The 26,824-nt window shown below is 40.4% G+C and overlaps 1 protein-coding gene across 1 annotated transcript in view; it reads right to left on the bottom strand.

The window, feature by feature from the left end:
* Positions 1 to 4,009: 4,009 nt before the first annotated feature.
* Positions 4,010 to 26,824, bottom strand: part of PDE11A (phosphodiesterase 11A) — a 614,587-nt gene continuing 591,772 nt past the window's right edge. Inside the window, exon 20 of the mRNA XM_077272627.1 lies at positions 4,010 to 12,131. Coding sequence (XP_077128742.1) covers positions 11,949 to 12,131 — 183 coding nt within the window. The 3' untranslated portion in view covers positions 4,010 to 11,948. The remainder of the gene's footprint in view (positions 12,132 to 26,824) is intronic.

Genomic DNA, 26,824 nt, shown 5'->3' with positions numbered 1-26,824 from the left:
TTATTTGTTGGCTGTCCTGTGAACCCTACTGTTCTGGTCTTTGCTGATCTACTTGTTCTATGTCATTACCTTCTCCGCTGCACCATCGCTTCTATCCCGTACTGCTTACCCGGGCCTACAGCTAATAGAAACCATCTCATCAAATGAGCCCTTAACAGTGTCTATGTAGTAACTAGCTCTGGTACCGTATCGATGTAGCGTACTACTTTTACTAACAACCCAATCAGGTATTAGGGCTCTGTGTGAGTTAAGCAGGTTGAAGATGGACCATTAGTAAAGGGCTGGTACTGTATTCTTGACCTTCAGGATTAAATTTGCCAGCCAGCTCCTGGGCTTCTACATATTATCCTAATCTATTCAGCTTTGATCAGTGTTCACTCCTTGAGGCTGGTGATAATTTGTTATTCTGCAGATTTCAAATGGAAAGAACACAATACAAGAACCCGCTCAACTTCCACTGCATCACTAGTACATTTAGATCATTGAGCTCCAGAGTAATATTCCATCTGTCACCATAGCCATGGCCTCTGGCATCATCCACCACCCTGGCATTCATTTTATCTACATATTCATCCCCACCCCTGGTTTGAATCATTCTTTCGTTAAGTAACAATCCAAAATAAAAAGTCTCAGTTGTATATACATTCAGCCTGTTATTCGTTGGTCAGCAGTAAATATGAATGCAAATCTCCAAGCTGAATATTTTGTTCTACAGTCACCAGGATAATTTCACTTTACTCCATTTCTTATGCCAGTACAAATTTGTAATAATGTAGAAAGCTGGGCATATGGAGTGAGTTGGTACAGCACTGTCTGCTACATATTCCCCTATATTATTTTTCTCTGCACTGAACTGGCTTGGAAACATAACATTTTGCAGAGACAGATGGAATGCAGTTAGTTCCCAAACTAAATGAATGAATAAATGTACAAACTCCAGGTTGTTATTGGCACAGAATGTTGGACCAGTCAAGCTGCTATGCTTCTCTTAAAGGGAAATTGCATCTTTAACCAAAAGGTTTGGGTCGAATTTTCATAGATCCTGCCTTAAAAGCTGAACTTATCTGTGATCCTCATTACATGTGGTGAGAAAATAGGAATATTCTGGGGATGGCTTTGCCTTAAAATCAATGTGCTGAATACAAAAAAATAGCATCCGTTCCTCCCAGACCCCGGCGCAGCTCCTCCACTCTAAGCACTGTGACCCCCAATGAGCTCTTCACAACGTCTAGGTCACGAGTGCTGAAGACTATCAATGGCTGATGGGCTGCAGCCTTCAGAGTTCCATCAAAATGGATGTCCTCTCTACTGCAACTGTGAAGGTTCACAAGATCAAAGAGAACAGCCCTCGGAGCGGAGAAATGGCGTCTGTCAAGAAGGTAAGTATTTGTTATCTTATTCAGCACATTGGTGGCATTCAAACTGGATTGTCCAGTACTAGACAACTCCTTTAAGTCCTGGCTTAAAAGGGTTGACCACTACTTATACATTATGGGCTTAAGGTGGGCAATGATGACTTCACACTGGGCTTACTAATTAGAATAGTTGGAAGGATAGTTTGTAGCGGTAACTACTACAACTCAGACTCATGGATTACAGAGGAAGCCATTTTCGCTCCTAGTCTTTCTGGGGTCCCCTCAAGTGAGGAGGAGGAGGAAAATACATCAGGACAGAGACACCTTGCCAAAATTTTATATCGGTGGACCCCACATTTACTTTGGAGGTATTTCCCTGATTGTGAGTCATAATGAATAGATTACGCTTACAAGACTGATCAACAAAGCATGAAGACAATGTCCAAGATAAATTACCATTTTTTGCTCTGGGAACAATAATGTTTAGAAATGTGGTGACTCTCCAAGTTGCGTCTCCATCTGGTGGGTTGCCTGTGTATGTAGGGCTCTCAGACAGGCAGGCCTGCATTTACTTTCACTCACAGAGGTGTATCTAGCCTTTCCAGCACCCGGGGCAAAGGATCAGTTTGGCGCCCCCCCCCCAAACCCTCCCCCATTTGAACCTTAACTCTATTGAAACTGTATGACCAAGCCAAGGTACATTCCTGAATCTCCATAATGTTAAAATAGATACCAATAAAAGTAAAATGAATTGAGACATCAGTAGGTTAAGTGTTTTTGAGTATCCATATTGAATCAGGAGCCCCATATAATCCTGCATAAAGATTAATAATGGCCCCATAAGATGCTCCATAGACACATTTGCCCAATATAGTGCTGCAGAAACGTTGATTATGGCCCCATAAGATGCTCCATACAGACATTTGCCCCATATAGTGCTGCACAAATGTTATGGCCCCATAGATGCTCCATACAGACACTTGCCCCGTTATAGTGCTGCACAAATGTTATGGCCCCATAGATGCTCCATACAGACACTTGCCCCGTTATAGTGCTGCACAAATGTTATGGCCCCATAGATGCTCCATACAGACACTTGCCCCGTTATAGTGCTGCACAAATGTTATGGCCCCATAGATGCTCCATACAGACACTTGCCCCGTTATAGTGCTGCACAAAGGTTATGGCCCCCATATAGTGCTGCACAAACATTATGGCCCCCATATAGTGCTGCACAAACATTATGGCCCCCATATACTGCTGCACAAACGTTATGACCCCCATATAGTGCTGCACAAACATTATGGACCCCATATAGTGCTCCACAAACATTATGGCCCCCATATAGTGCTGCACAAACATTATGGCCCCATATAGTGCTGCACAAATGTTATGGCCCCATAAGATGCCTCATACAGATATTTGCCCCATTTGCTGTTACTGCGATAAAAAAAAAAATAAATCACATACTCACCTCTCCGTCGCTCAGGCCCCCAGCACTTTCAATATTCACCTGACTTCGTTCCAGCCGCCGCTCCATCTTCCGCCTCCTCTGCACTGACGTTTAGGCAGAGGGTGCGCACTAACTACGTCATCGCGCCCTCTGACCTCAGCGTCACTGCAGAAGATGGACGGCGACTGGAACGAGGAGCAGGTGAATATCGCGCCGCACTCCCCTCCCCGTATACTCACCTGCTCGTGGCGCGGTGCAGTCCCTGCTTCCCCGGCGCTGCTGCTACTTCCTGTACTGAGCTGTCACCGTTATCGCTCATTACAGTAATAAATATGCGGCTTCACCCCTATGGGAGGTGGAGCCGCATATTCATTACTGTAATGAGCGGTACCATGTGACCGCTCAGTACAGGAAGAAGCCGGGGCACCAGGAAGCAGGGACTGCACCGCACCAGGAGCAGGCGAGTATAATTAGACAGCCCCCGCTCCCTGGCCCTGCCAACCCCCTCCTTGGACCGCCGCATCATCAGGCGGCCCGCTGGCACCCCCGTCGGCTGCGCCCGGGGCACATGCCCCGGCTGCCCCCCCTGGATACGCCACTGTTCACTCAACTACCTGTGTTATTTTTCTACCAATAGTACTCTATAAAAATGATATTTATGTCATCTGAATGTGTCTAGGAAAAAAGGAGCTGTTGCATGAGGTATCAGTGCTCCAAGTAAAGAAGGCTTACACCGTTCCCTTAACCACCAGGTCCACATTCAAACTTCAGTTCCAAGCTGTAAATGCTGGACCAGGCCCTCATACTTCATGCATGGTCCATGACTGACTGCTGCTGTGCCATTAGCAAATTTCTACTGTGGGTCAATTAATGACAATTTTCATAGTGTCTGACCCTAATTTTAGCTGTTTTGAAAGCTTTTTGTTACCCCTTAATGTGTTATGTATATGTTTGGTTTGGCCTCCCATTGAAGTTATTGGGCTTCGAGTACGTTCGTTGAACCGTTTGGTAAACATGTTTAGCAAACATCGGGATGTGCGTCGAACAGAACTGAACCTTGAAAGGTTCGCTCATCTCTAATGACAGATTCCCTTTAACTTAGAGTTCCATAACAGGGTATTGGAAAATTTGTTTTTTTTCAACGAAACAACCCCTCTAAATATTTTGCAACAATGTAATTATATGGACTCCAGATCAATACAGTGATATTTTTTATTATTATTTCTATGAGAAAAAGAACAAATAAAAACATAGTCATAAATGTCATCTTCAAAACATGCTGCTTAAAAACAAGACTGAATATAACAAAGTACAATCTAACATAAATGGTGGTGTAGAATCTGAAAAAAAAGATAAACTTAGTGACACAATAATAGCCAGAGATTGTAATATACCGTGACCACAAGTCGGGTTACGTTGGAAAAAGTAGGTGCACGTTAGATAGTTATGAGAAATGCATTGTATGTGTGTGCAGAACAGGAATACACACACGTGTATAATTATAATCAAGGTGTACAACAATATAACTATAGAACTAGAACTTGCAATGTCCGACATGCAAAATAGAACATACAATCAAACTCAGACTTAAGGGGTCTAAATAAACTTGCAAAAATAGAATTCACGTATTGAGAACAGTGACATTCAAGAGTGCAACACCGGCACACACCTGTGAGAAGTATCCAAAGCAAAATATAGTGTAGGTGACCGCCGTGACGTTCTCACTTATCCTCTTCTAGTTGCTATTTCTACAGAAGGTATGAACAAAAGTTCCTAATATAAGTGAAATCATAGTAGTGTGCATGCACAGAGGAGGTAGCCAATTTGTGCGCTGACCAGATATTCTTAAAAATTATGACTGGTGCGTAAAGGAGTTGATAAAGTAGGTCCAAACAAATTTTTATTTTCTTTGTCACACTTGAGGGCTTTACAACTGGACAGGACTAGAACAAATTTCCTCAAAATCCGTCAGCAAATTTGATTCAGTCCTAATTAAATTTGTCTGAATTGAAATTGTTGTGAAAAGATGTTTATTATGTTCTCTCCAGACTCATTAGTAGTAGGCCTCATTCAGACGTCAGGTTTTCACTAGCGAGTTCTACCGGTTGTTTTCATGTATAGAACTAGTACCTGTTATAGTCTACTACAGGATAGTTAACTTGTCCGTGTGTTTTTGGGTACTGTGTGGTCCACACAGAACCGTGGAGAATTGTCTGATCTTCATCTGGTTCTGGTTGCAAAATTGCCAAGGCAAGTTAATGGCTCGGTAAAGAAAATTGGACAGCCCTCGAATGCCATCCATGTGTAGTCCATTTCACAAGGACTGTTGATAGGAGAATCTTTACAAACCTTCAACATTTTTTTTCCAAGAAAACCTGATGAAACTCTAATGAAACTCAGATGTTAAAAACTGACACAATGACCAAGCTCTGATGAAACTTCTATAAAAACCATAAAACGTGGATTGTTTTTGTATACGAGAAAAATCACTGACATCTGATTAAGTCCTAATAAACAAAGGGCAGGAAAGGAGTTAAAAAGGATACAGCCTTGCTGCCCTAGGCCCACTATGCACCCGTCCTGCCACTGCAGCTCCCCATTAAGTCCTCCGCTTGCTCCCTCTGGTCATTCTTCACTCTTTGGATCTTCATGGTCACATATGAGCCTAAGGTTGGAAGTTCCAAAGAGCCGAGAGAACAAATGGAGGTCAGTATACTCTTTTATTGTTTTTTAACCTATTCCCTAAAGAATAAAGAGTCCAAAGAATTGCTGCAGGCTAAACAACATATTTCTGTAATTGTGCAGAGTCCCCCAAAAATTGCAATGAATTTGATTTGCTACAAATCAATTCACTGATCACTTTACAAGGCCATTAATAACCAGTAAAATGTCCCTTCCATAAATTTTGATTTTTAATTATAAAGCTGATAAAAGGGAGTTGTCCCATCATTTGTTTCCAGGACTCCACTGCTCGACGGTCTCCCGGCTTTTTACTTGCCAGGGCCAATGCACTCTGGCTTGATTGATCATTTAGACCACCAGCATCACTGTGCTATTGGCCCAAATTGTGTGCTCTCCGATGCTACAAGCAGAGGCAGCTTTCCCTCTACTGTGATGGAAGAGCACGGTGAGAGTGAAACTGTCCAGATCCAGTGATTCTGCCAGCTTCAGAGCAGCGCTTACAATCTCTATGGAAAGGAGCTTGTAAGTGATGCGCTCCTTGACTATGTAATAAGCAGTAAGCAATAGAATTAAAAATCCCTTCATTATTGACATTGGAGTTTTTTTTTAAACAAGCAAATTGTAAAGTAGCTTGCTTTTACAAGCACTTTGCAATTTTACCCAACGAATATACTGAAATTAGCACTTTAAGCTTTTTTAGTGGGATTCTAAACTAAAACAGAATACATCATTAGTGAACTGTGGGCAGCTGATTAAACTAACATTTTGTGGGTTTGATAACATTTATTACAATATGACTTATTTAGCACGGAAAGTTTTAACTAATACTAAGGGACTTATCAGCTAAGCAGACAAGGGTTTGGTTACATGCAGCTGATCATGCTGAGACTTTCTGCTGGGAACGAGGCAGAAAGAGCTGCTTCATTTATAGTCTATACACTGAGCTGTTCACGTGGCTGCTGCAGACTACACACAGTGAGATAAAAGGGCAATAAAGCCGGACAATTTTGCATTTGTGTTTGTGATCTTTTTAAGCTTAATATTATAATCATTAAATCGAACCTGTCACAAGTTTGGCCAATACGAGATATGGCCATCACCTTTCAGGGCTGATTTACAGCAATCTATAATTCTCTATATCTGCCCCCAACCTGACCTGTAAGAGAAGAAAAATAACTTCTATTATACTCACCTGCGGGGCAGTCCGGTCCGATGGGTGTGGCTGGTCTTGGTCCGGTACCTCCTATCTTCTTACAATCTCTGTACTCTTTATTACTTAGTGTGGATGATGCGTCACTATGTCATCCACAGTCACCCCGGCGTCGTGCTCCTCCGCAGGCGTACTTCTCTGCCTTGTTGAGGGCTGAGTAAAGTACTGCAATGCGCATGCGCTGGGGCTCTTTGACCTTTCCCGGCGCCTGCACGCTACCGGACCAAGACCAGTGATACCCCTCGGAATGGACCACCCCACAGGTGATTATAATAAAAGTTATTTTTCTTCTTTTGCCGGTCGGGTTGGGGGCAGATAATACAGCATTATAGAATTCTATATATCAGCCCTGAAAGGTGATGGCCGTATCTCATCTCAGCCAAACCTGGTGACAGGTTCCCTGTAAGAAAGCACTTGATGATTCTATAATATTCTATAATAACCTATAGCCTTATCTATAGTTATATGCTGTGTGCGGTATCTGATTGACCATAAATCTTGCTAATTCAATAATAACACTGAGGCATACAAATATAGTTTTATGTCTAGCTCCACAAAAAGTCTCCCATCACATGTGCAGAAAGATTTTACAGGGACCCAACTAAAAGGTAATAGATCTTTTTGGAGGAAAAAAAAAGCAAACTCCAAACTGTAAATGCAATGTGACTCACATTACACGACTATTTTTCTAAGCTAATAGGCACTGCTGGCTGCAGTTGAAAATCTCTTGCGATTTCTAAAAGTGGCTTTTTTAAGGACTATCTATTACATGTCTATACAAAGAGGGCAGATCTCAAATTGGAACATATTTCTAATGTGAAAAAACGGCGGACGTCAGATTCCTTTTCACACACACAAATGTGTTCCTGAGCTGAACGGTAAGCCTTACAACCTTATATTTGCCTTCTGCTGCATGCCATGGGCTAGATTCTTAAAGGGAACCTGTCACGTTATCCATGCAGTCCGATCAGTGGCCGGCATGGCATAGAGATGGAGAAGCTGAGCAGAATGATATATCGGGTTGTTGGAAAAGATTCAGCATAGCTTGTACAGATTGTTTAAATTCCTTAGTGATCACATGCATATGAGTCCAGTGGGCGGTCCTACTCAGTGATTGACAGTCTTCCCTGTATGGCTGTGCATGCAGAGGTAGCTGTCAATCACTGAGTATTACCGCCCACTGGACTCGTACATCCTGCTATCAGTTTGCGGGGGATGAGCCGATACGTAAAGTATGCAGACACTTGAATGGACACACCTTGAAACAAATATAAATGTCATCCATTTCTTTTGGACCTTAGATACTCCATGTTAATATATTGTAACTGTACAATAGATTGTACACCACAGGAACAAATAAGGAGAATTTCAGCCAACAATATAAATAAGATGTGGCACCGGGTTAGTCAGAGACGATGGCGCTTTGACAGGCGCTTTTTTCTTGCAATAAACTACAGGTAGTAAAAATATGGTGGATGTCGACAGTGTACAAACAAATTCATAAAAATGTATAATAATGATAATATATATGTTTCATGTATACACATATTTACATAGTATAAAAAAACAGAATCAAGACATACAAGAACCATGCCGTATAATAATGTGATTCATCCAGTGTTCATCGACTGCAAAGTAATATGTCACAACTGCAAACAATAAAAGAAAAAAATTCTAGGTAACTTAATTTAGGTACACAGTCTACGTATAATGTTTCTATCAACTTTCCCTAGTAGGGTGGATACAAAATACCATCGTATAACCAATGTATACTGTACTTTATAGTAAAACTATATCTATTAAATTTGATTGGGCGCGTTATTCTATATTCTATAATATGCTCAATAGCGTGCTGTTGGTTATGTTAGTGACAATAACATTGTAAATTACCCTAAAACACAAGATTTCCCAGCAAAAGTAAGGCATTTCCAACCCAAAACTTACAGGTATAACAATCTTTATTCATCAAAATCCCATACATTTTAATTAAATGTAAAACGACATAAAATACAACATAAAAAACCAAACTAAGACTTGTAATAAAGTAATTCACGCAAAGGTAAATTAAGCCTAACCCCAGTTGGGAGATTGTATTTTCATAAGAAACTACTCTATCATGCAAAAATACATGACACATCAAAAAAGACACCAGCAGATATAATCCATGTGGGTATTGCGATCCCTACGCGTATCGCTGGTTCGATGGTCTTCCTCAGTGGGTTACCCCTACTTTATAATCTCCAAACAGGAGGGATTTATCTTAGTGTCTATGTGGGAGCCACATGACTTTATTATAAGTATTGGCTTGGGGATTACGCACTTTTTATGTGTTTTTTTGTATTATTGTTTGTGAATCCATTTATAGTGGATTAACATGTATGGCTTTTGGGTTTTTGATGAATAAAGCTTTTCGTGACTGTAGTTTTGTGTTGATGGACCTTACTCTTGCTGGTCTACTTTGGTCTTTAGGGTATAATATTTTAGAATTCACACCAGCTATTTGTTGACTCCCTCTTACCTTTCTGACTAGATTCATGCATTATAGTGCCAGTCTAGATTTAATGATTAAATAAATTACTAGATGTTCAAGAAAATCATTGGCTCACCAGATACAACAGAGGCATGTCACAAGGATGTGCCACCAATGTCTGATTGACAGTGGTGTGATCAACATCATATCCATTAATTGCTAAAACAAAAAAAGTACTGTAACATCTGGGTTCCTGATGGCTCGATTTGGCTTTTTCCATCGGCATATATACGGCCATTTTGGCTTCAAGTAAGCCAAGGAAAATTCCTCAAGAGGACAAGATGCTTCTATAAAGACTGAGCGGTAAGAAAAGACATCAGGGGTATATAGCCTAGCAATCCTAGCTACTAATATCTATAAAATGGTCAACGCCATTAATATCTGTATTGTCTACAATCCATCCCACGGGATGGTATAAACAACATGAACATGATCATGATTTGATCTTGACTCTGGGATCCGTCCTACCACATGGTTGTTGTGCTTCTTCCAACATAGAGATGTAGAATATTGTATGATGATGTTCCATGCCGATAGGGTCACGTTCTCCTAGAGAAGGCAAAGCCTGAAATGGCTGTTAATTCCTTATAGTGCCAGTAACCAACAATCTATCAATAGTTGATGTGGACACTGAACATTATGGAAAAGACTCTCGTGTTTTATTGGACTAACATTTAAAAGAGAGGGCTACTCAGTCAGCAGTGGACAGACTTATGCAGCAAAGCAGAACCTATCACTTTCAACCTTTCTGACAGGAACCTGTCATCATATGTACAGCCCCTAAACGGCCACCATTACATTATCCAAGATGGTAATAGGTTGACATCAGAGAGTGAAACCTATCTACTGCCCCTTAGATTATATAGGAAAAAATAAAGTAGCTAGAAAGTAGTGAATGCTACCAGTTAAGAGTCTGGTGGACGGGATAAGCCTCCACAGGAGTCATACAGCTCTGGTTTGTGATTATCAGCCAGCTTCCCTTGCAATCGGTGCTTACAAGCTGCAGTACCTTGGTGATGTTGGAGCTAGCTCGGTATTACGTATCCCAACCTGTATGATGTCAATCCAGCCGGTGACTACAATGAACAACTAGACCGCCAACATGACTCTCCAGAAGCAGCACATGCAAAATTAGAACTTTATTTTTTCCTTTACCCTACGAAGGATATTTCAAAGTCATCTATATATTCAGAATGATATAGTAGAGGTTGTATACGTGATGGCATTTTCCCTCTAAAGGGGTTGTCTGACATTAGGAATTAAGGCCTGCATTTTTTCTCAAAAACAGTGCAGCTCTGGTCCATGGGTTGTGTGCAAAATTACAGCTCAGCCCCATTCAAACCAGATAAATTGAATACTGAGAAGATCTGATCATGGTTTGCTTATAAATATATGGGATCAATTTATTACAAATGTATCTAAAATATCTAAGAAATTGACTTTACTATGATAAAATATGTTAATATGTTACTAAGAATTCTTCTTTGGTGATTCACTTTTGTTGAGGTTATCTAAAGGCATGGCTATGATAGAATTCTGTATTTTATGATAAATTGTAAGGTCAGTTTTTTTTTTATATAAGATACATGTGCTTTACCATTGAATGAAATGAGAAGAATTGGCGGCTTGTAATGGAGACAAGTATTAATACGATCAATGCATTGGTAATGAGCGATGACTGTGGTTACCCATCTTAGACCTTCATGTGTGACTACTTTGACCTATCAAATATTAGGCTCCACTTCTATGGTCGTACATCGGGATGATGCTTTAGCTATTATTGACAGGGCAATATTGATTCTAAAATAAGGTTTTTAAAAAAAGAAAAAACAACAACAACCCATAGCCAACAATAAAAAGGAGGTAGACAAAGTTTAGTGTGAAGCTACTCTGACCCATTATCATTTATGTAACTGACAGGTAACAGTCGCATCTCAATGTAGTGTAACAGATTAGAAGACTCAATATAATACAGGACATTGAAATCATACTGTACATGGGATGAGATCGTGATATCATTTCTACAGCATAGCTAAACATTATGCATAAACCTAATACAAAAAATAAATAGAACAAGAAAATAGCTAATTTGTTTGAAATCATAGAATTTATCTGCATAGTTTGTTTTTTTCTTTGGGCAAACTGGAAATAAGCTGCCATTGGAGTTTCGCGTTCATTTTTGAAGTGGAAAAAAGTTTTAAAAATAAGCAATGTGAACTTACGAGAAGCATGGTTTCAGAAATAATGCATGTACAAAAGTGAACAAAAATACACCAGGCACTCACAAACATCGTTCTGTGTACTTACATGGAGATGCATACACTAAATATAAAAAGTATGTGTTACTCATTGTCTGCTTTAGCTTAGTAATGAATGATGATATTGTGCATTGGTGTCAGGGTGCTGCATGGGTTAAGCTTAGGCTGAGGTTTACTGCTGTCCCATCCATAATGCAGCAGCAGCTAAAATTTTGCAAAGCTTGAATGTGTACCATTTATAGTCTCAGACAGCAGAATTTCCAAGTGGCTCCTCGCTTCACCATTACCACAATTTCTTCCGTCCTTATCTTCAATCCACTGAGCTTCCAGGCAAAAGCCAAGCCATGGCCATTATCTCTCCATCTATAAAAGCATGGCTGCGCTAACTTAATTAAACAGCTAAGCTTATGACAGCCTTTTTAATGTAACTCTCACATGTAGCAGAAGCTTTCTTGCAGGCTTAAGTCTTTAGGTGACACTCTACAGGTGGCTGCGGTGAGGAAGCCGGAGTGGGGAAGGAGGTGATGGAGGAAGAGTTGCCTTGTGTCACCGATCTTTTTTGGTGGAGTTCTTCCCACTTGGAGCGATTTGTGGTCACGGAATCCAGCATAGGCTTTAGTTTTGCATTCATTTTCACAAGTGTCTGCAAAGTATAGAAAATTACGTATTAAATGAATAGCAATAAAATTAACAAACTTTAACAACTGGAGCAAGTTCAGAGAAGAGCGACCAGGATGGTGAGCAGACTGCAAAGTATGTCCTACGAGGAACGGTTAAAGGATCTGGGAATGTTTAGGTTGCAAAAAAGAAGGCTAAGAGGAAACTTAATATCTGTCTACAAATATCTGAAGGTCTGTCACAATGTAGCGGGCAATGGAATGGAATTTAATGGGAGAAGATACAGATTAGATATTATACAGATTAGATATTAGAAAAAACTTTTTAACAGTGAGGGTGATCAATGAGTGGAACAGGCTGCCACAAGAGGTGGTGAGTTCTTCCTCAATGGAAGTCTTCAAACAGAGGCTGGACAGACATCTGTCTGAGATGGTTTAGTGAATCTTGCATTGACCAGGGGGTTGGACACGATGACCCTGGAGGTCCCTTGCAACTCTAACATTCCGTAATTCTATGTTTCAAGTAATATTTTTTTAATTTATGTAGCGCCAACGTATTCCAGAAAAATATACAGACATTGTCATGGTCACGAACACAACTCGCTCATGACACACATGCCTTGGACTATAAAGGGGACTCTGCTTCCTGCTCCCTTATCCACTCACCTATCACAATTGGTTGACAGTGATCTAAGCGCACCCCACAGCCACTGCTCACATCTGCACCACACTTTTTGCTGCCACCACTCTCTATTTTGATAGACGCCTGCACTGGATAACACACTAGCACACACGCCACCCAGCTTTTAGGTTTAATATACAAAAAAATGTACAGTGCTTAAAAAAAGTTACAAAAGGTGAAATAATAAAAAGACATACAGTATAAAAGGAAATGTGTAAAATACAGAAATGTCTTATGAATTGGATTCGTGACAGCTTCCGGTGGAGGAGAAAGCTGCAGGAAATATGGAGAGATCTGCAATACTCGCTGTTTGAAACTAATAATCCTTACAGGACATGTTATAAAGGGTCTCACCAGACCACTTACTCCTCCCTCCACTGAGGTAAGAAAATGGCAGATGATTACATTTAATTCTAATGAAGTTTTAGCCCTCATTTCTGCTTGGGGTCATATTTTTCCCCAGAAACCTCCGAGAGAAACAATATGGCCGTCATCTTACTGTATCTTTCAAACATTCTATACATACCACACATGACTACAATTTATCTATAAATCAGGGAGATATTGCAATCCCATGGGTTGGCAGCTACCAAAAATATGGCATGAAAAATATTGTACTTCCATTGCCATGTTAGGTCTCTGATATGGAGACGTACCGTCTACTTTAGGGGCACATACCTTGAACTTGCATTAAGTAGCACCTCTTTGGTAATGACAATGTGCACAGTCAAAGTTTGCCCTTCCAACAACTATCAACTACTTGCTAATTACGCTCTATACACACTCCATGTCTGCTTTCCACCTGATAACCTGCTTCAATTACCTGTTCATAGCAGGGGGTGCGGGGTATGTGAAGCGGTGATCCAGTGCCCCCGCCTTTGATCTGCGTAACTCATAACTCCCTTTATCACTTTTTCTAATGGGGCATACAATCCGAATTTCGATTCAACCAATTAGTATGCTTTTTTCAAGAGAGGGAGAAAATGAGTGTATACTCACACAAAAGGGGAATAATACAAAAACTTTGGTAACATTTCAACCCAGGAGTCATCACTGCAAGGCAACAGTGCTAACCATTGAGCCACCACTGTGCAATCTGTGGCCATCAAATGATCTGTTCTGATCTAGATTCGAGCAAAAAGATTCACAGGACCCTTGTCCAGCAGCCATGTCAGTAGTCTGTGGGCTTCAGACCAGAGCCCGATAAGTCTCCTCCTATCTGCTGGCATCCGCGTTGTCTCGTCTGATTCGTAGACCTGGCTTGGCATCACCATGGACCAGTGTTCTGCAAATGTTTTTACTCAGCCCTAGTCTGATCTCTTTATGCCTAAAAATTTTTTATACTCCATTCCTGTTTTTCCTGGGGGAAGCCATATATCTGAGAAATGGGCTGGTAAAGGAGGCAGCTCTGTCCAGTACCCCATGTCCCCAAACTGTCTCTTAACTTTAGGCATTATTTTTTTGCCAAAAAAACCACACTTGACTAACTTATTGACCTGGAATGTGAAATAGTTTCTCAATGTTTCAAAAACCAGACTATCTATTTAAGACCCCAAAGTCTACTATGTATATCATATCAATTCTGCGTTAAATTATACATATGGGTTTACCTCTTTACATTTACAAGTTAGACCTTGTTCATACTGCATTTTGCAGTGCATATGGGAAGTATTTCTGAATCACCCTAAAATTGGGAATAGGACAGAACTCCCAATGAAGCCATAGACATCAATGACAAAAACCGCTCAAATGGACTCCATTTGTAATTTTTTTCCGAAGGTATCCTTCTATACTAGAAGAACGTAGTCTACTCTGGTTTTTTGCTTGCGCGAAAAGATGGATTCTGCTCAAGCAAAGCACAGAGTCCATATGAACTCCATTTGTGTCACTACAGTCTATGGCTCCATTTTTGGGGATTCAGATGGAACCCTGGACACACTGCATAAGCACAGTATGAACAGCACCTTAAGGACCTTCAAGATCAGGAATATATTTTATCAAGCAAAGATCGTTCTACAAATGACATTATATTTCACTATAATGGTTCTTTATCTCTTATTTTAATTTCCCTGAAATGCTAAATATATGAAATAATTTCTTTTATTGTAAAATTGCTTAGGTTATGTCTGATATAAGAGCTTAGATGTTCACCGTGCTCTGAAAAAAACTCCATTCATCTTACCAGATGGAATTTTTATTGTTCATTCAATAACATATTACTGCCTAATTAATGGTGGAGTAATGACTTGATAAATTGTCATTAAATACCAGCACAGCAGAAAAGTGATGTCAGGTAAAAACCTTGAAATGTAGAGATGCCACAATTCTTCCACTCTACGCTTACATACTAGTCTAAAGCACACTTCTGTAGAAGCAGAAGCCATCACTCATGGTCGTCACGGCTCACCAGTCAGATGCCATAATTTGGCAAAATGAACAAGTGCTCAGTGGCAACAAATAGACATCACACACATAATTCAATTTCATTCATTGATGCTATGAGATGTGTGGCATTTATAAGTTGTCTAATCTGTGAACCATCAATAATTCTTGTATTGAGTTTTATAATCTATTTATATAATTACCGTACCTTAAATTGTCTGTCATCCACTTCCTTCTGGATGTCCTCGAATCCCACAATCCACCGTGCCGCACCCGAAGTATGCCAACTGCCATATTGGAATACCCAAGTGATGGGTATTCCAATATGGCACCCGCTGGTGTTACCAGGCCCTTGCGCAGTACCACCAGGGGGTCATCGCCGGACCCCCGCTGCTGGGACTCCCCCGCTGCAAGAACCCCACACCGCAAGGACCCCTCCCCACCGCTGGGATCCAGGGTGAGCGCTTGGGACGAGAGTTTCTCAGTGCTGCAAAGCCTGCCCCCATTGGGACGTCACCACCCTCCATCTAGTAGGATATAATAAATAAGAAACCTTGTTATGACATCGCGATTCTTCAGCGGACTAACATTTTATAAATTCAACCATAGCTAAGAAACTAGAGCTGATGGGGCTGTCCAATTCAATTTTCTGAATTTGGTTCTGGAGGGATGCTGTGTTATTAGCTAATTTATTTATTTGAGTGAAATATATACCATATACTGTATCTCACTAATTGATCAACAAAACTTAACAAATCACATGATTATGATTGGCCATCCCACTGTGATATTCGGAATTTTGAGAAAGGCAGCTGCACTATATATATTATCTCCATAACACGTTACTTTTATAACTTTAATAAAGTATCATTCCCTATTATGTCCTCATCACTGGAGAGAGTGCCGACCACTACCGAACACCTAAACGGATTTTCAGTGAGGAGACATCAGGCATTCATTTATCTGTATGCCTCTTCAGATGTTATGCTCACAGCATAAGTAAATAAGATGAGATTCTTTGAATTATATCTCCTAGTTCCTTTTGTTCCATATAGTGGTGCCCTGAAACGCACAATCTTCTTTTTTTTCATGTAAAATTCTGTTTGGTCACTAGCTGTGTTTGCTGCCTGCTGCTGACAGATTAGTGATGAGAAACTAAAAATGCTGCTCTTTTGATGCATATGGCAGACTGTTATATTCCGCCATATGCATCGACAGAACAACATTTGCAGCTTCACATCACTGATCTTTCAGGCACCAAGCAACAAACACAGTTCAGCTCTGCACTACCCAGTTATTACAAGTTCCATTGTGGAGACGTATAGGGGAATTGAACTATGCTACAAACTAGCTAACAATTATGTAACACTACACAGTGTAACCCTGGTAGGTGTGAACCCACTGTGCAATGGACCGGGCTTATCCTAGAGTGGAATAACTAAGTGATTATGTGGTATTCACTATTTCTTCTGCTGGTGAGGATAGGCTTGGTTGCAGGTAGTCACCAGGTTCCACTCCAGGGCAATCCCCGAGTCTGCATCAGATGACCAGAGGGTCAGAGACACGGGTACGAGGTACAGGAGGATGAAAGCAAAGATGTGGCCAGATAATCCAAGCTCAGGGCAAGCAGCACAGGTTCAATATATGTAGCTGAGGTCAGAAGTGGAGAGATGAGGATAAATGGTAAAGGAGTTGATCAATACTAGGTAAGACAGAACAAACATGCACAAACAAGAACTAGAGACAAGTTACTAGGAACCTACATTCAGGCAAGAAATGGTGGGTGGACCTGCCTAATAAACCCTCTGCTGCCTTGGGATTGGCTATTGACCAAAATCTGCAGTACACAAAATAGTTAAGTTCCTGCAAAGTTTCGCCATGCCTCCCTATAGCCAGGTGGAGACTCATCAGCAGCAGTAGAATGCAGCAAAGCTGGAAATCCTGCAAGAGGCAAATCAGCAAGATAATCCATGACTGGGAGGAGTAGAGCAGTGACCGCAGTGAGTGGGACGGCGCTTACTGCCGGTACAAGTCACAGGTGTGACATACAGGCAGCTGTACTGATGTAGATGATGGAAAATAAAATGTGAAAATTGTCCAGACAGAGTACCATACAGAAGCAGAGAGTGCAGTGACAGGATAGAGTGTATTCTAAAGGTAGAATACACAATGTCAGTGCTGGAAGGAGATCACAGCTATGCTGGCAGGAATCCAGCTAATAGAGACTGCAGTGTGCATGATTGACCATAAGCACTGGAACAACATCATGATGGTTCTAATGTCAACTGGAGGCTCATCCCTTTTTCGGACAATATGTGCAAAATGGAGCAGATTTAAAAACTAGTTATATTGGCAGAAATGAATAATTATATGTTCACATTATTATAAGACAACATTATGATTTTGAAAACAACCCTCTAAGTCCAACTTATGGCTCCTGTCAAGTAGACATATCTACAAAGGATTCATCTGTTGTTTAGGGCAGACAATGATTTAGTTTCTCCAATATGATCTAATTTTCTATTTTTAAATATTTGGGTTTGTATTCAAAGAAATTTTCCCTTATGACTATCTTAAAGTCTTGACTAGGACAACTAGAAACCAAGAAAATTCAAATAAAAATCAATGGAACGGTTCAGCAAATATACATTGTAAACCAACAACAAATACATTGTGACCATTCAAAAACTACAACCTACATAAATCGTACTCTGCACCTGTCCAAGGTCAAATCCTTTCATTTTAATGACGATATACGCACAACCCATCCTATTATAATTGAACATTACAATTGAAGCGCCATGAAGAGGAACGTATAAGCAGATAACTGTGTTTTAAAACCAAGTACACAAATTAGAATGACCCTTTTTTTTGTACCTGAAATCTAATTAAAAACTCATTTGATTACTATATCTCTAACTCCGCTGTACTTATTAAATTTCTGTAATCAATTTTCTTTTATGAAGCTTCTGGGAAATTATCTGAAAAGCAACACATTTTTCTCTTCCTTGGCATGTTCTTGATCATTTACTGAATTATGTTTCTAGCACCTGCTTGGGATCTCAATTAATCCTAGAGTTTACTTCTAAAGCCATTTAAGTTTATTTGAGTTTGGTCCAATCGGCGTTCTCGAATGCCTCGCTCTATGCCTACGGTTTTACATTTCATTTTGCCATTTGTTGAGTGGCGCGCATATTGATGTATCGTTCGTCTTTTTAACGGCATGCCTTATGTATTGTCACCGTATTGAGAGATTTTTACAGTACAATTCGTCATATGATCCATTAGTAAAATAGCATCTTTATACATTTACATTACGCGACTTCACAACCTTGCCTCTTGCTATTAACGGAATTTAGGTTGGATGAGTTGTGACTTGTGAGATGTTACATAGAAAAGTAATAGAACAAAAAGGCTGCTTTGCAAATTACACATTTGGGGGAAGTGTCCTTATTACTTATCTGTAGGCTTTCTGATTGCATTCTGTGACTGATTTCTGCTCTTCTGTGCCAGTTACCATTGGCACATTTTGCGGAAGAACTGACCGCCCTGCAGTATTTGGCAGACAGACATGTTGATCGCTTAGTCTAGTAATGGTACCTCTTGCTAACTTAGAACCGTTGGATGTTTGTGTAATAAAATGTCCTGTGGCCTGGGGTAAATGAAGTGACCCTGTAAAAATTATACTGAGTTTTGGCCTTGAATCAGGGCAGACGGCTGACGAGGTAAAATCTAATGCCGATCACCTAGGGTATGAACACTTTGCAGCAAACTGTGCTATTACAAAGAATAAAACCCCCAATGTCTTCACACGTTTCAATAAGACACCATAAATTCTAGGAAAATGTATAGTGACGTAGAGCTATTTGTTACACCCATATACCCCCAAAGACCTTGGGTTGGCACCTTGGTATTCACCCTCAAGAGGTTTAATTAAATAAATTTGAAAGAATTATCCTGTTAACTGTGTCTTTTCTACTGTAACATGTAATACTTTGTAAAAATGCGTAAATATCCCAATAGTCATCTGTAGATTAAATTTGGACTGAAAAAAATTGAAAAAAGGAAGGAAGGATCCAGCGATGGGCAGAGGTGGCTAAAAAATAACTTTTATTGAAAAGCTATTAAAATGAGTAACACATATTGTCGGGCACTAACACACTGTTAGGAAAGATCAATGCCTTTCACCCTAAGTCTTAGTCATGATAATACAAAGACTTAGTTCAAAATGCGTCGATCAATAAAAGCTACCTCCGCCCATCGCTGCATCCTTCCTTCCTTTTATCTATATATTGTGGCTGCTCACCTTGATCCGTGCTGGGCGTTTGTCGTCACCGGGGAGAATGCACACACATGCTTGTAAGCTGACTTCCTAATATTTTTCAGTTATCCATGAAAAAAAATTGGTCCAAATATAAAGTGCCCTAAAGAGACTCTGAGGTTTATCTAGACCCCAAAGCATAATAAATGGATGGAAGGGAAGGGGCTAAAAAATAATAAACATTATATACTTACCTGTCCCAAGCCCATCCCTCAACTGACCTTACACCTTCACAAGGTCATTCATGACGATATTTGGATCTTTCTGCTCTTTCCGGCAGTGCTGAGGCCTGTGATTGGTCTCACACAGTCATAAGGGGTAACAAATGTAATTGACGTCAATGATGTGTATTGATCCACATGGTAACATGGGGGGCGACACATGTCACTGACATCAAAGATGTGAGTAAACCCCTATGTGACAGTGTGAGGACAATCACAGGCCTCAGTGCTAGAAGGAAGAGTGAGAAGACTGGTGCGGAGGACCAAGAGGCTGTGGTGAGTATAACACCTATTAATTTTTAACCCTCAAAAGAAGACAGCAAAATGGTGGCTGGATGGTAGCAATTTTGATGGATTCTTGCTAATCAAATCCCCCAAATGTTGGATTCTCTAGAATCTGAAATCCTTGAAAAAGTAATTATGAAATCAATTCACTTATCTCTACTTGTAACATCTAGCGATACCATAGGATATGTCATCGATGTCTGATCGGTGGGGTAGGTGGGGATATGACTGCATCACTGGTATAGAATGACATTTTGTTGCACCAATATCGCTGCCGTGCATGATAAAACTGTGTCAGGATAATTTAGGGTTTCTGGAGAATGGACCACTAAAATAAGGATGGACCACTAAAATGAGGATGGACCACTAAAAGGATGGACCACTAAAATGAGGATGGACCACTAAAAGGATGGACCACTAAAATGAGGATGGACCACTAAAAGGGTGGACCACTAAAAGGGTGGACCACTAAAAAAGAATTTTCTGTCTAATTGCTTATGGTCTGTCTGTGGAACCTCAACAAATCCTTAGACTGATGGGACTACACCACTGGTGTGTGGCACCGATAGGGCATCTATGCAGGGTAAGCTTTGTCTGGATCAGTGGTGATCCTGGCAGTTTCATAGGCAAGTTATGTCACTCCTATTTTTGATGGTAAAACACTTTTACAGCTCTTGGCTCTTCTTTTAATACTCTAAAACTATTCTTAGCCTAATTGGATTCCAATAACATCGATTCAAGTCAAACACAACTTCACTTGAGTAGATGATCTCCTGGGAGAAGCATTTTTTAATTTGGTGCGAGATAGGCTTTAGTTAAGTAAGTTATTGTGGTAGGTATCTGGAGCACAGTGGAAAGTACAGGGGTATGGTGGCTGGAAGAGCAAATAGATTTGCAGACTTATCCTAGTTATTACACGTCATCAATACCAGATAAGTTAAGGTCCAACACCTGCCACTCAACCAGTAATTTGTCCCTTGAAAATGCTTTGAAGGAACCTACAAAGAGTACTATTCAATGTGTAGTGACCGCTGTCAGGTTCTGCCAAACTGCACTGATGAAAAGTAGTATAGCAACTCCGTTCAAAGTGTTTACATCCAAGCACTGCGTGAGCACATAGCAGTTGATCTGTGAGGGTGCTAGGTGTTGGACCTCCATCAGTTTGGTAGTGATGACCTGTCCTATGTAAAAACACTGAACGGAGCTGCACTCTGCAGTTCCCTCTCAATGCGTAGTTGCCACTGCCGGGTACTGCAGAACCATTCCTATTTATAATCATTTTTCTCAATTTCAGCCAGATTTTCTTTTTTTTAATAATAAAAGGTTAAATGTAAAGATGGTAGCTGAAAATGTTTCTCCAATTATGGGGCAGTAGAGCATATTTTTTTTAGAATAGTTAGAAAGTACAAAGCATTTGAGCCAAGCTTTGTTGTGAAAGTAGATAAAGTATTCTGCATAGTGATCACATCATTCTTCAATGATTGCAGCAGTAAATATATCACTTAGTCAGATTTTGTTCTGGCTCTTGCAATTAATTCTATTTAAGAATGAGGTTGGACTATACGACAACTGAATGTTGTATGAAAATAATGGCGAAACTTCAATTCTAACTCACAGGCCATCATCTATAAGAGTATTGTAAAGGCTTTCTAATGTACTTACAGCATAAATAATAAGTGATTGGACTTGTGGTTTGGGAAGGCTCCATGTCATGTAGCATTAATGCTATTTCACCATTAAGTCTTTAACTTATTTGGCTACATCGTACAGGCTGAGCTGTTATTTTACAGTAACTGCGCCCTGTACTTAGACGGCGCTTCGGTAATATTATAAAAATGATTCAACTGTCATGACTAGTTATATATCTTCTTAATCGTCCCAAGTCTAAAAAATTGACCGTTTCCATGTAGCCAACAGGTCATACAGTGAACTATTACACTGTGCAAAATTATTAGGCAAGTTGTATTTTAGAGGATTATTTTTATTATTGATCAACAGCTATGTTCTCAATCAACCCAAAAGACTCAAAAATATCAAAGCTTAATATTTTTGGAAGTTGTGGGTTATTTTTAGATTTGGCTATCTTAGGAGGATATCTGTTTGTGCAGGTAACTATTACTGTGCAGAATCATTAGGCAACTTAATAAAAACCAAATATATTCCCATCTCACTTGTTTATTTTCACCAGGTAAACCAATATCACTGCACAAAATTTAGAAATGAACATTTCTGACATGCAAAAACAAAACCCCCAAAAATTAGTGACCAATATAGCCACATTTCTTTCTGATGACACTCGGCAGCCTCCATCCATAGATTGTGTCAGTTGCTTGATCTGTTTACGATGAACATTGTGTGCAGCAGCCACCACAGCCTCCCAGACACTGTTCCGAGAGGTGGACTGTTTTCCCTCCCTGTAGATCTCACATTTTATGAGGGACCACAGGTTCTCTATGGGGTTCAGATCAGGTGAACAAGGGGGCCATGTCATTATTCTTTCTTCTTTGAGACATTTACTGGCCAGCCACGCTGTGGATTAGTTGGAGGCATGTGATGGAGCATTGTCCTGCATGAAAATCATGTTTTTCTTGAACAATACTGACTTCTTCCTGTACCACTGCTTGAAGAAGTTGTCTTCCAGAAACTGGCAGTAGGTCTGGGAGTTGAGCTTCACTCCATCCTCAACCCGAAAAGGTCCCACAAGTTCATCTTTGATGATCCCAGCCCATACCAGTACCCCACCTCCACCTTGCTGGCGTCTGAGTCAGAGCGGAGCTCTCTGCCCTTTACTGATTCAGCCTCTGGCCCATCCATCTGACCCATCAAGAGTCACCCTCATTTCATCAGTCCATAAACCCTTTGAAAAGTCAGTCTTAAGATATTTCTTGGCCCAGTCTTGACGTTTTATTTTATGTTTCTTGTTCAAAGGTGGTCGTTTTTCAGCCTTCCTTACCTTGGCCATGTCCCTGAGTATCGCACACCTTGTGCTTTTTGTTACTCCAGTAACGTTGCAGCTCTGAAATATGGCAAAACTGGTGGCAAATGGCATCTTGGCAGCTTCACGCTTGATTTTGCTCAATTCATGGGCAGTTATTTTGCGCCTTTTGTGCCCAACACGCTTCTTGCGACCCTGTTTGGCTATTTGCCATGAAACGCTTGATTGTTTGGTGATCACGCTTCAAAAGTTTGGCAATTTCAAGACTGCTGCATCCCTCTGCAAGACATCTCACAATTTTGGACTTTTCAGAGCCCATCAAATCTCTCTTCTGACCCATTTTGCCAAAGGAAAGGAAGTTGCCTAATAATTAAGCACACCTAATATAGGGTTTTGATGTCATTAGACAACACCCCTCCTCATTACAGAGATGCACATCACCTGATCTACTTAATTGGTAGTTGGCTCTCAAGCCTGAACAGCTTGGAGTAGGACAACATGTATAAAAAGTATCATGTGATCAAAATACAACTTGCCTAATAATTCTGCACACAGTGTATACTGTTTTATGTTTTTTTTTGTGGAGCTGACATTAAGGTAATTGTCACATTTTCATTCTTCAGGATCGCAACACTCTCCTGCTTAATACTAGCCAAGGGGCAATGCGATGACAATTTGGACCAAGCACCTGGTTTTGTTGTTGGCCTGAGCTCTGCAGAGGATTATCAAAGGAGCATAGTGGTGTTAACGAAGGCCTGATCCAGTGATCCATACAGCTTCAAAGCAGCGCTTACAAGCTCTATGCCGGCCAAGAGCTTGTAAGCGATATACTCCGTAGCTGGAGACTGGCCGCCGATGTCTGACTGCAGAGGTAGCCGGGAACCTCGGCAAATGAGTATTAAACCACAAAAACTTCTGCTGAACAGAGAGTCTTTTTAATGACAAGTCAACTGCAAAGTTGCTAGTTTATACACATGTTTCTATATGACAGGACCATTCGAATCAGTTTCTACAGAATTATGTAACTTTTATACACAATTATAACTTGTGCTTCATATAATTTCTTTTTTGCTGTAAATTTACATTCATATATTTTGTCTTAGATTTATATAATCTGAAGCTCTAACCTGGGCCCCGCTAATCTACTGAACTGAATTCTGTTACCTCTTATCTATTACTCCACATTGTATGTAAATCAGTGAAAGTATTTAAAGAGTAACCGTAGGTTTAAATTTTATTTAATAAATCAATAGTACATATGGAAATAAGCAACTTTGTAATATATCTTAAAAGGGAAATCTGCTAATTCCTCCCCTTGAATTGAATCCATATTCAGTGAAGACAGATTTTCCCATTACTGAGATAGGAGATGACAGTTGGTGCTTTTAAAATCCTATGGAGAGGGGGAGGAGCTAGCGGCCGACACAGACATTGGATGAACTCATATGAACTCGAGCGTGGGAACTTTTCCAAGGCTCCAGTTCATGAGGACATCCACCAGAGGGCACCTCACCGCGACTCAATGTAAGTACAGATCACCCAGCTTTCCATTCAGCACCCGGGGATTACAGCCACGAGCGAGTGCTTTAGCACAGCTCCTGGCTGTAAAATGATTTAACCCCTTCAGATGGATTTACTTCGTGGGACCTGACAGTTCATCAGAGGGTATGTATGTTGTGGCTTTATTATTTTGCCAAGCGAGGGTCTTCAGCTGGATTGAGAGAGCAATAAAATACTAAAACAACCTGTGTGTTTATTTCATTAAAATACTTTTTAATAATGTGTGTGTTTTTTAACCCTTTCAGACAATTAGATTAATAATGGATAGGTGACATAATTGACGCCTCTCCATTATTAATCTGGCTTAATGTCACCTTACAATAGCAAGGTGGCATTAACCCTTCATTACCCCATATCCCACCGCTACACGGGAGTGGGAAGAGAGTGGCCAAGTGCCAGAATAGGCATCTTCCAGATGTGCCTTTTCAGGGGTGGCTGGGGGCAGATGCTTGTAGCCAGGGGGGTCAATAACCTTGGACCCTCTCTAGGCTATGAATATCTGCCCTCAGTCACTGGCTTTACCGCTCTGGTGGAGAAAATTGTGCGGGAGCCCACGCCAATTTTTTCCGCGATTTAACCCTTTATTTTAGCAGCTACAGCGCCCAAATTTTACATACACACTACTAACATTAGTAGTGTGGAATATGCAAAAAAAATGGGGATATGATGGTTTACTGTATGTAAACCATGTCTCATATCCTGTCGGGTTTAGGCAGGAGAAATGAAAAGCCGGCAATTGAATTACCGGCTTTTCACTAACACCGCTGCGTATTTCTCGCAAGTCACACTGCTGGTCCGTGTGGAATCCGTATTTTTCTCGCCCTCATAGACTTTCATTGGCGTATTATTTGCGCAATACGCTGACAAACGCAGCATGCTGCGATTTTCTACGGCCGTAGAAAGCCGTATAATACTGATCCGTAATATACGGCTGATAGGACCAGACCCATTGAGATTAATTGTGCCGTTTGTTTGGCGAGTTTTACGGACGTATTTTCTGCGCTCTTACGTCCGTAAAACTCGCTAGTGTGACGCCGGCCTTAGAAATCACCCAACGAATTATCAAGGGAGTGGATCGTTAAAATAATTATTCTCGGCAGCACATCTTGGTGATGTCCTGCCAATAATAATGATGTTCTATATGCACAGGACGACTGCATTAATGATCGTTCTGTGCACACAGAATTCTTACATCAAGTTGAATTATGAGTCTTAAAGGGGCTTTCCATGATTAAATGTTTTTGTTCTATGAGTTTTAGGGAGCTTAATAATAACAAAAGTGTCTATACTACTCCATAGTTTCTTCAGCGACCCCACTCTGCTGCTGCCCTTGGTCTTTGCTGACAGGTTACAGCAGTGACATCATGACTATACCTCGGAAATCATGTCAATGTAGATGCCATAAGCCACTGAGTCCAAAGAAGCATTGTAGTATATGGTACAAGCGAGCAAATGACCACAGGTTCAAGTCACCTAGGGTTTTATTGTAAATAAAAAAATAAAATATATAAATTGATGTGTTTTGATCACTGCACCACCCAGAAAAAAACCACAAAAAAACGATAAATACAAAGCATAAAAGTTACAATTCTTTCAAGAAGAGGAAAAAAAAAAATTAAAATTGTTTGTGTTCTGAAAGGGAATCTTTCAGCAAAATTATGCTATGTAATCTGACAGCAGCATGATTTGGAGGCAGAGACCCTGATTCCAGCGATGTATCACTTAACTTATTGGGTGCAGCAGCTGTGAAAAAAACCCTCTTTTCTCTGCGGGAGAGCTAGCAGTTCTCTGAATGCTGAGCACTGATTGGCAGCCACTTGTGTAGATTGTATATTGACAGAAAGCTTCTAATTGTTGGTGGTGAAATGGTTGGACCAGGAGGTACGAGACATCTAGTCCTGTAATGATAATCTACTGCTGATAAAACACTGATTTTATTGTAACAAAAACACAGGTGAGTAAGTGACACATCGCTGGAATCAGGCTCTCAGGCCCTACATCATGGTTCTCCCAGATTACATAGCAAAAAATGATGACAGATTTAAAGACTTATAGGGAACAAAGCAGAACTTCTAGATAAATATGTCACCAAATGTGTTATTCTTACGAATGGAGGAAGAAGACTATCATGTTAACAATTGTTTTGCAGCAGTTATTGGTAAGAAATCTGACCGACATAGCTACACATAAATGCAGACTGGGTGAATATGTTCTCTTGATTTATTTTTCATCTGATCCACAAGTTACCAGTGATAACATTTTACACTGAACTTTGTTATTTCAGAAAGAACACACGGAATCTAATCTGGTTTCAAAATGCTTCAAATATTTCA

This window comes from Ranitomeya variabilis, chromosome 7 (assembly GCF_051348905.1).
Source record: "Ranitomeya variabilis isolate aRanVar5 chromosome 7, aRanVar5.hap1, whole genome shotgun sequence".
NCBI classification, from domain to species: domain Eukaryota; kingdom Metazoa; phylum Chordata; class Amphibia; order Anura; family Dendrobatidae; genus Ranitomeya; species Ranitomeya variabilis.
This window is presented reverse-complemented; position numbering and strand designations above follow the sequence as displayed.